Source organism: Aedes albopictus, chromosome 1 (genome assembly GCF_035046485.1).
Source record: "Aedes albopictus strain Foshan chromosome 1, AalbF5, whole genome shotgun sequence".
Taxonomy (NCBI): domain Eukaryota; kingdom Metazoa; phylum Arthropoda; class Insecta; order Diptera; family Culicidae; genus Aedes; species Aedes albopictus.
Genome location: NC_085136.1, coordinates 333,106,004 through 333,117,027, shown reverse-complemented (window position 1 = coordinate 333,117,027; position 11,024 = coordinate 333,106,004). Strand labels below are relative to the sequence as shown.

At 40.5% G+C, this 11,024-nt stretch overlaps 1 protein-coding gene across 2 annotated transcripts in view; it reads right to left on the bottom strand.

Annotated features, from left to right (window-relative positions):
- Positions 1 to 536: 536 nt before the first annotated feature.
- Positions 537 to 11,024, bottom strand: part of LOC115264262 (uncharacterized) — a 60,983-nt gene continuing 50,495 nt past the window's right edge. The window contains exons 41-58 of one of the 2 annotated variants that reach the window (XM_062847380.1): positions 10,492 to 11,019; positions 10,040 to 10,428; positions 8,866 to 9,972; positions 7,391 to 8,802; positions 7,164 to 7,332; positions 5,737 to 6,963; positions 4,884 to 5,269; positions 4,652 to 4,823; positions 3,960 to 4,473; positions 3,721 to 3,890; positions 3,062 to 3,530; positions 2,832 to 3,003; positions 2,097 to 2,766; positions 1,866 to 2,043; positions 1,661 to 1,801; positions 1,035 to 1,261; positions 794 to 971; positions 537 to 725 (exon numbers count right to left, since the gene is read on the bottom strand). In XM_062847380.1, coding sequence (XP_062703364.1) covers positions 562 to 725; positions 794 to 971; positions 1,035 to 1,261; positions 1,661 to 1,801; positions 1,866 to 2,043; positions 2,097 to 2,204 — 996 coding nt within the window. In that variant the 5' untranslated portion in view covers positions 2,205 to 2,766; positions 2,832 to 3,003; positions 3,062 to 3,530; ... (8 more) ...; positions 10,040 to 10,428; positions 10,492 to 11,019 and the 3' untranslated portion in view covers positions 537 to 561. The other variant, XM_062847381.1, reaches the window with a different exon arrangement.

The following is an 11,024-nucleotide window of genomic DNA, read 5'->3' as shown; positions in this document are numbered from 1 at the left end:
GTCCTTGATCTGCCGAAGGCGATTGATCTAAAAATAGGAGTTCCGTGATTCTATTACGTGCCTAAGGTAAGACTGATAAAAACATGACGTACGTATCTCCTGCGTGTAAGAGCGCAACTGCGAACGGTTTCTTCCAAGCGCTCAATGTCGTTGTCAGATTCTATGGGAAATCGGAATCCTGGAATGTTTTCCGCTACTTTGGAAACTGCTATCGGAACTGGCTGACGGACATTTTCTGAGGACCTGCGTTGCGCTGCACTAAGGGCAGATTTCTTTTTCGGCTTTATATTCCAACGGACGTTTGAAATGGTAATTGTGCCTGGGAAATTATAAGAATTACGGGATAAGTTATGCTAATATTAGGTGATGAAATATTCATAAACTGCAGTGATTTTCCAGAGATTGAAACTTAGTTGTGATAAATCAATGACGGCATGTGGATCGGGTAACGGAAATAAAAGTTTTGTGGTAGGTGCTCCACGTTTGTTTGCCGGAGTTACCCAGAATGTGTGACTAAGCTGTGCAAAGATGAAATCTAAGAGCTGTATAGGTGAAGCTTTATTACAAATCATCTTCTTCCAAATAAATACAATCTTCTGTCATTTCCTGCTCTCGCTTCCGGATTTTATAGCGACGAAATCTATTACGGCCGTGTACGTTGCGAATCACCTTGCACAACATTAGACGAACCTCATCTTCCGTAACTCCGTAATCCATCCAGGCTTCTGCAAAAACAAGAATTTTAAGACTTAGATATGCAACGTCTAGTGATTCGGAAATGCTGCAGACGAACCCAAGAAGCAACTCGTGAAAATGTCGTAGTTCTTCATCGCCCGTTTCTTGGCCCGACGACTGTTACTGAAGCCATTATAATTGTACTCGGTGAGGCTTTCGTCGTAAAAGAACATCTTGAAGATGCTTTCGATAGACGCATTTTCACTCGAGTCCTTGATCTGCCGAAGGCAATTGATCTGAAAATATGGCATCCTATAGAATAACGTGCTTACGGTAAGACTGATTAAAATGCGACATACATATCTCCTACGTGTAAGAGCGCAACTGCGGACAGTTTCTTCCAAGCGCTCAATATCATTGTCAGATTCAATGGGAAATCGGAATCCTGGAATGTTTTCCGCTACTTTGGAATCTATCATCGAATCCGGCTGATGTACATGTTCGGAGGACCTGCGCTGCGCTGCACTAAGGGCAGATTTCTTTTTTGGCTTTATAATCCAACGGACGTTCGAGATGGTGTTTGTGCCTGGGAAATTATAAAAAAATATTTCGAGAAAAGTTGTACTGATGTTAGGTGATGAAATATTCATAAACTGCAGTAAAACATAGTGTTGTGATAAATTAAAAGATTTATTGTTGAAAATGCATAACAGTCTTCCTTCTGTTGTCATTAGTGTACTATTACTGTTCCATGAGATTTCATGCAGACAGTTATGGAGTATTACACAAAAGCGACAATTGAGCAGTGCAGTACTAGATTGTACCCCCTTGATGATGATTTTATTGGTGGCGATGTTTTTTTTAAAATTCGACATGTTGATTAACCATGATAAAACTAATGTACCAGACATTTCAGGGATTCGTAATTTCTGTAAATAAATCGAAAACATTAAACTGTACACCAGACGATTCAATTTTCACTTACCAAACGAGTTTTGAAGCCTCTTTTTCTTCTGTATCCGATTTTTATATTGTCGATTTCGTTTTCGCCTGTTGATATTTTTAATAATTTCTGTCAACATGGCACGAATCATATCGTCGGTGATTCCAAATTCTCGCCAGGCCACTGAAGAACACACAAGAGAAAACGTTATATACTGTAACCCAGAACTGATACAAAATGTACATACCAGCGAAGCAGTCCCTAAAGATGGCGTAACTTTTCATTGCTCGCTTATGAACGCCCGGCGCAGTGCTAATTCCATTATAGTTATAGTTGACTAGAGCTTCGTCGTAGAACACCGACTGAAAAATGCACCGTATTGGTGTGTGGAGATCATTGGCCCTCAAATCTCGCAGGAATGCAATCTAGAAATAAAACTTATGTTGCACATTGGCTTGGTAATCCGATGAAAACTTACATAATTGTCCCATTTGTACATGTCACTACGGACGGCAACTTCTAGCCGTTCGATTTCGCCCTCAGATCGGATCGGAAACCGGAATCCCGGTACACCAGTGTGCTCCATAGCTGCGGCCAACAGTGCCTTGGTATCGCTGCGGCTGATATTTGGGTTTTTGAGGCGCAAACGCCATGCTGAAAAGAGTTGAATTTATTATTATTTCGATTTTTGAGCAAATCAACTGCGATGCAATCTAATAGAGCAGTGATTTAAACTTCGTGGCAAAAATTGAAATAATTGTATGAGTTTAATTCAGCCTTAACAAAAATATGTAGTACTAGATTTTGTACAGTCACATTATAATATCGATTCAAATTTGGAAGAACTCTTGTACGTTTTGATTGATATTTGAAAAATTGCTCTTCCACTAAACCATTCGTTACACAATAATATTAATAAGTTTTTATTTCTCAAATAAGCATCAGTTTAACAGATGCGAGCATTATGTATCATTTTCGATCGCTTGCCCAGCACAGTTTTCATCCGCGGGGTCATTTCTTGTCTCCTCTAGTACTTCGCTGGTTCTTGCGGAAGCGAGCCCCTCGTTTTCTATTGTTAACCAACGTGATCGCATTGCATAAATACTGTCGAAGCTCTTCTATCGAGTAAGATTCCCCACCCCAAGCTTCTGCAAAGTGAAAAAAAAAATTTGTAAATGAAGAAGCCGTATCAACCACTACAGCTAAAACCAACCAACAATGCACTCAGCGAAAATTTTGTAATCCTTCATTGCTTTTTTCTGTGTTCCGGAAAAGTTGCATCGCCCGCTGTAGTTGTAGTCCAGCAGTGACGCGTCGCTGAACAGCTTCAGGAAGGCGAACGATGGTTTCTCGACCAGTCGACGTGCATTCCGTAGCAGTTCAATCTGAAAAACGAATTATTTACTTGAAATGACGTACTAGATTCGATCGAAATAAACTTACATATTGTCGTCGAATGGTGGCGCTTGCCCGAACGCTGCGTTCGAGATCTTCAATATCTTCGGATGTTTTCAGCGGAAATCTGAACCCAGGCACGGACCGGAACATAGGATTTTCCGCTTCATCGTTCGATTCGTCGTCATCATTTACCGCGAATTTGAAAGATCGCCTATTCAGCCGGATTTCACCCTTTTTGGTGCTAGGGCTACGAGTGTCTGCTATATAGAATACATCTGTAACGGACAATGAACGAGGTTAGGTTATCCGTGATTCAACTAAAATTATCATTCAAATGCGAGACACATTGCATTGGATTTCAAAGGATTTTATTCGACAACATATCACATTTCAGAGGTGGATTTTTTCTTATCGTATAAAATTTTTGCCAACCGGCGCCGTCGAATGCGATGAATAGCTTGTTTGATGTTCTCCTCCAGCATTTTGATGTCCATTTCCTGTGATTCCCAAGCAGCTGCGAAATGAGAAGCATTAATCATTTTAAAAAAAGCGAATTTACACATTGAAGCGACATAATGACCTAGTACGTCAATAGTTTCACGCATTGTTCAATCTACATGGAGGCCATTCGGATGCTTTGAAAATCGACGTTCTGTCTTTAGACGCTTTGTCAGTAAATCTAAAATGACGTTCAGCAACTTTACCTAGCATGCATCCGTTGAAAATAGAGTAATTTTTCATCGCTTTCTTTGGAAATTTTGATATCCGACATCCACTCCAGGTATAGGCTTCCACAGAGCTTGAACCAAAAAGCATTGGGAAACAATCCACCAGATCGATATGTTTTGGTTTTTTTGGCTTTCAACAGTTGAATCTGAATATTGAGGTCGAAGAATATAATAAATTTCAAAAATCTAGTACTACAAAAATGATCAACACTCACATATTGCCCCCTTACGGTGGCGTTCGAATGCACTGCCGCTTCCAGCCTTTCCACATCGGCTTCCGTTGTCAGTGGAAACACAAAACCATCCACCATCGACCGTCCACTTGCGTTATTTTTTGTCTCCCGGCGTTGACTAAAAAGGACATCCAGTTGCGCCAGTTCTAGCTTCAATTGTTCAAAATCCTTATGTGACGTAGCTCCAGTGGGTGGACCTTTCACTGTAACGTTAAAATTATTTGCGTTATTAGGTTTCTGATTCAGTATTCTAGTACTGCATGTCAGAGAGAATAAAACTTAAGGATAATTTGTTTTTTTTTCAGAAACTTTTATTGAGCACTGCAATTTTAAGATTTCTGTTTTTGATTCTCCTTTAGGAGCCACTTCTGAATGAGTTCCGATCGTTTTCGGCGGTTCCGGTTGGACAATTGTCGTCTCTCGCTGAGGCTAACTGTCACCGATTTCAATAGCTCGGTCAGTTTGGAAATCGTCAGACCTTGTGGCACCCAGACTTCTGTGGAAAATATGTATTTATAAATATGAGCAGTCTTAGCAACACTGGAGAAAAAAAACTAGCATTCAGTTAATTTTCAGTGTTGCCAAAAGCGTCATTTTCAAGTACACTAAAATTAGCAAGCCAGCAACAAAGAATAATAATTATATTATCTAACAATAATTATCCAATGCATTACCTAGCAAACAGTGCGTGAAAATGTCGTATCCGATCATATCCTTCTTATTAGTATGTCCATCCCCGTCTGTTGTAACACAGTAGTTGTAAAGCGAGAGATCACTGAATAGTTCACTCACATACTTTGCAAATAAGCTGGGTTGGTACTCTCCTAGAGATTTCAAATGTTTTATCTGTAAAACAAACAAAAAATCACAGGTAAATGTTTGCCAAAGAGATCATCACTTACATACATATTGCCGGCGAACCATACGATCCATCTTGACTGCAGCCTCGAGTCGATCGACGTCTTCCTCGCAGAACAATGGAAAGCTGAACCCGGTCACTTCCGTGGAAGAAGCCTCTTGCAAGTCCTCCTTGATCTGGAACGAAACGGTATTCATTTAATCTGCAAAATATTTTTCCCAATGTTAAACACAGCCTCTGTAAAAGTAATAAAAACACAAATTTCCAAACAATGAATTGAACATTTATTCATTATGTTTGTCACAAAACTGCTGGATACGCTTCCGTTGGTTGTAATTGTTGGACCGCCGACGACCGGCAATCTTCGTAATCACCTTAGTCATGATGTCCGAGAGGATGTCCATCGACGTAACTCCCTGTCGGTGCCAAGCCTCTGAAATTCAAAACATGAATCAGCACAGGGCAGATAAGTAAGATCTTCTTGCACATAATCTAGTACTTCGTCGTTGAGAGTCAGGGCATGAGAAAATTTCGTTACCACGAGGGAAACTATCTGACAGGTAACAGATGGATACAGCAATGTTCCGATTTTATCACTACCTTTAAAAAAAAAAAATTAAAACATTGTAGAAAATCAATCAAAATGTTTTCAACTTTTTACCGCCGCCAATTCCGCCTTCTTGAAAAATAAGAAAGATGAACTTCAAACTCAAATGTATGAGGAAATTAATTATAAATGATGAACTGACGCGCAAAATCGGAACATTGCTGTATGAGCATTGCTCAATCTATATTAATTTTAACTTCACAAATTTGCTATATCGCAGAAATGTATCACTTTTCTTGAACCATAATGTGCGAGAAGTCGTAGATTTCCCGAAAGAGCCCTCTCATCCTTACCAAGCATACAGGTGGAGAAGATATCCATAGTTTTCATTGCCTTGCGTGGAAACTTTGGATTCTTGTAGCCATTCCACGCATACGGAGCCATCGCTTCATCGGTGAAAAACTTGCCGAAACATTCCACAATGTCCATGTGGCGAGGTTTCCGCTCGGTCAGATAGGCTACGTACTGGCGGCGTATATTTCTGGATGAGCGGACAGCTTCCTCTAGTCGTTCCACCTCGTCCGAGGTGTACACTGGAAAGGAAAATCCTTCAACCGAAATTTTCCGCTGCGGTTGTTCGGGTCGTTTGAACGGCTTCAGGTACCTCAACAGCTCTTGTTTACGCTTTGCCAGGTTGGGCCGAAATGTATCTGGAAGTATGCGAGTGTGTCAGATAGCAGATAGTCAGCTGTATGATAAAAAAATAATAGATTATTTCTAGAATTTAGAATTTTATTAAATCAAAGCTGGTTAGAGAGTTCGCTGCAATTTTATTCATCTATCGATATTCATGGGCGGTGTTACACCTTTCGACGCGTATAAATGTGGCAGTAAAATAAATGAAAATTATACGTCAATCTAGTACTACAGTACAACCTATAAAATACAATCGTAGAACGTATAGATTTCTTGCATGAAGAAGCTGGAGAAGGCTCGTCATAAAAAAATCATCCAATATAATATCTACTCTTGTACTTCAACAATCGTGTACTTCTTTTTCAGGGACTGTTTTTTGGTGTACCGACGTCGATTTATATGATAAACTGCTTTCTTAATCTGCTCGACAAGTGTTTCGTTATCGAGTCCGTGACTTTCCCATGCATCTGGAATAGATCAAAACCAATGTTCATCATGATTCTAGTACTGCCACTAGTTACAAACCTACCAATCATACAACCGTAGAATATATCATACTTCTGCATGCCTAAGATTTGGTTCAAATTGTTAGCAAAGAAACATTATTTTTCAACTAAACGGACAACAAGATTCATTCTAGTACGTCAAAGAACATCGCAGTTAATCATTCACTTCTTCTCATTTTTATTGAATGTACTTTAAATTCTGAAAACAAGACATCCCGTTCCACACTAATCACTCAGAACCCTTGTCGCTGCTGATTCGTTGTAGCGTCTTCTTCGCTCGGAATGTACGTTGCCGCATACGGTTCCGGCTCTGTTTGATGGCCATTACCAGCTGCTTGGTCAATGTGTCCATATCCAATCCTTCTCCTTCGAAGGCTTCTGCAATATTTTCATAACAAAAGAATACTTAAATTAATAACTCCATCTAATAAGGTCTTCAGAGAATCATAAAATAAAAATTCTTCGTAAGTCAGCAAGACATCGTTTCGACATACACATATATCCAAATGTTTGAGAAAATTTCTTACCAGAACTTAAGTCTACAATTCTAGTACTACACTACGAAAATATCCACTCACCCAAAAAGCATTCCGAAAAAATGGTGTACGCCTTCATCGAATGCTTAGATTTTCCGGAAGCATGCGAACCATGATAGTTGTAGGCAATAAGGGCCTCATCGGAAAACACCAGTGGTAGGAACTGTATTAGATTCATCGGCGCTGGCTTTTTGTTGATAAGATAGTTAACCTGTTGTCGAAGAATAAAATTAAATCTCATGCCACATTATAATATCAATTGAACCTACATATTGGCCTCGGACATACGGATCGTTTCGTACCTCCGCCTCCAAGCGTTCAATTTCCTCCTGTTCGGTCAGAGGGAACTCGAATCCCGGAACGGAAAATGGTTTACAATCCGGAGCGTTCTCCATTTTCGGTAGAGTTCCCGTAAGCACATCCAGATCGCGCTGCAAATACTCAATCTGCGAAGAAACTGGATTTTCTCCGTGTTGAACAAACTCTCCGGATACCTTTTTGAGGTAGTAGAGTCGTTTCTGTAGCTTCATGATCTTGTGCACTGGAACGAAAAGTCAAGGAGAGGTTTTAGTGAAGTGTCATGCTACGATTCGTAAGATGAAGTAATTGAATGTGGACAGTTCAAAATGTTGGTTGATTCATTCATTATATTTTCATTTTAGTTATTCCGCAACGATTGGGATTGGGAGATTCTTTGACGGTATCCTTCTGGAGCATGGTGCTCAAATCTCGATCGGTGAAATCGATCAGCATTCCGATAGTGCTAGGGTTTCGAGCCGGATGGTTGTGATTGGCATTCAGCACGTCACAAGTTTTGTCTCGGTTCAGGCGTATTCGAGCTTTGCATTTGAGCATGTTTTTCCTGTCGCAGACCCACTTGCTTGATTTTTCCGCCGTGTAGGACTTTGTGTAGAAGTGTCCGTTGTAGAACAGCTTCAGCGAGTTTCTGTTGCCGATCTGGAACAGAGCTTTACCTGAAAATGATTGAAACTCTGTTAGTTTTTAAAAAGTATTGATAAAAAAGGATCACAATAAGAAATAACTATCGATAGCAGCTAGATATTTTAAATTTTTATTCATTTAGTTCTTTATATCGTGACTGGAATCAAAACACGTTTCACAGATCCACTGCCCACCGGGGCATCCCGAGCAGTAGGTAATAATTTTGTTCAACTTCTTCTTGTACTCCGGATCCTGCATGGAACGAATACAGCTCACACAAAAACCTTTGACGCGTGTCCTCTTCAGCAGTACTAGAGCATGGCCGTTCGATAGCTGTTTGACGATATTGTCTTTGGAAATTGTACTGTTGTCCAGCCTGAGCAGTTGATCCGGATCGGCGCTTACCACGGTCGGACGTTCAGATGGGGCATTCATTGCAGGAACGGATTTCAACGGAGATAGCGGTTTTGTACGCTTGACTTTGATCTTTTTCAATACGAGCGGCATTGTCGAAATCGACAGAAGTTTCCCTGGAGGAATACAAGTGTAACGTTAGTATGAAGTTGTGTAGTACTAGAACGCAAGATTATATTAATGGTATGGTAGAAAAACAATGAAGATTATTGTTTGCAAAAATGAAATGTATTGTTCTTGTAATTATTATTAGGTAAATTCCAATGTGGCATCATAGCAAAGAGTAAAACGGTAAATTTTAAGGAGCGTTAGATCCCGTTGTTTCCTGCAAAAATAAAAATTATCAGAATTGAATTCCTAGAAAGTTCTTCAGTACAGAAAATCTTACCTTCCAAATTGGCAAATCGGAAGTGAAAACGCTTCCCTTCACGAAGGGCTCATGGTTATGGTCCTGGCGAACCACGATCAACTCCTTGCCTCGCGTTTTCAGTGTAGCTCTGCACTTATGCTTACGATAGCCCGTGCACCTCCAGTAGACAATGTTGCCCGTCCCGTGAGCCGCCGTTTTGGAGAAGGTGTACTTATCATACACAAGATTTCCACGATAGTTATACCTATAGTGATGGGGTTCCGCTTCGTCTGGTACTACGGTAATCACCTGTATCAATGAGATAGGTTCTGAAAGACGAAACTCCGTCACATTCTACAGTCACACATTTAATTTTTATTTATTGACATCAACAATCCAGCAAGGTCATCTAGCAACAAATACTTTTATTCAACCCAGTCAAGTTCAACCAAGTCACACTGATCCAGGGCAACTAGAGATTCCTCGCGCTTCCTCTCTTGCATTAACTGCTTCAAAGCTCCTCGTTTACGCCTGGCCAACATTCGATCGTGATTGTGTTCGTGCTCTATCGACTCGATCAGCTCCTGGTGAGTACGAACCCTAGACCGACAGCCAAGTGACTTGAACTGCACGCACCGCCAGTAGACCTTACCGCCCTTGCAGTTATGGCGAGTGTACGGAAATCCCTGCACCATCAACTGCAGGGAGCCTTTGAGGCTGATTGAGTACTCCGCCGAACCGTAACAGTGTCCTATAATAGTTCAAAAGTTGATTATTTTGTTGCTACTGGAATATACATTGAGCTGTATTGTTGTACTAGACTGTAATTCCAGGTCTATAAAGCCAGTCAAATTGTTCTAAATTATATAGATGGGTTGTACTAGATTACTCGCCAAAATAGGTTTGTAGTGATGAACTACTTGAGTCCATTGTAACAATATAATTCCAAAAAGTAGTACTAGATTACATGCCAAGGAACTGTGAATTTATTGTTCTTCTTTTTTCATTATTGATAGCTCATTATAACCTTTCAACCACCCTCGTGGCCTCCTCTCAGTTATAATGTCGTGATTATGCGTCGAGCGTACAATTTCATACATTGGGTCGCCGTACTTTGAAATGCGCTCGATAATTCTGGCCTTGCATCTGAAAACATAAGACCAAACCAATAAGCATTTCGTATTTTTATCGATTCTATTACGACGAAACTTACTTGAGAGGCTTTGCCTGACCGCACCGCCAGCTGGTGGACCCTTTCCGTTCCTTTTCCATCTCGAAAGAGTGTCCGAAGTAGCAGATCTGTCGACGACCTCGACGGCTTGTGGTGTACGTCACAATCCCTAGAATGCAGATCGATTTTTTCATTAGTAGATAGATTTCATCGGACGTTACCGAAAAACTGTAAAAAAAAAAACGAAAATGAAAACACGATATATTTTGCTTTTGGGTAACTGTTGCTGAGGTACTAGAAGTAGCGCATAATTTTATTTTAAGGAACGTTTCTCTTTACGCTCGGTTACAAGCGGATGATTGTGAAAGTGTTTGATGACGATTTTCTTTTGGCCACTACGATCCCGGACGGCATTGGCGCGAGCTTTGCAGCTGAAAGAAACCAAAGAATGTAAAGCCATATTCCATGCAGTACTAGAATCTATCGAGCCTTACCTGAGTGTACGGTGTTGACAACATCTCCATGAGGTAACACTGTTGCGTACTTTATCCCTGGTGAAGGCGAATCCATCCAGCAAAAGCAATGGAGTTCCACGATTACTAATCGTATATTGGACGTATGGTTTGGTTCCATTTTCTGTCGGGGAAGGGGAATCAGGCCAGAGACAAGCAGGAGATAAATGAAACGAATGCACGACAAAGATTAGTTCATCCGTGTGTAACATTGAGAAACGAACTGAAATGAAAATAATACACACGTGTTCTAGTACTACAATATAACATCATTTTTCATCGAATTTCTCTTTGGTAATCTTATTACGTATATTTAAAATGGCATATCATTTACTGAGCAACCCCTTCTCAGAGATCTCATGGCGCTGCGTAATTTCTTCTTCGTTCTTCATATTGTTTTTCAGAGAGCCATATTTGCGTCGTTCGGAGATGATTTTGTGATTATGTTCTCCTCGGCGGACTAGATTTTCATCGTTCGGTGGAAGCGGCATGCGAACGCGAGCTCGGCACCTAAA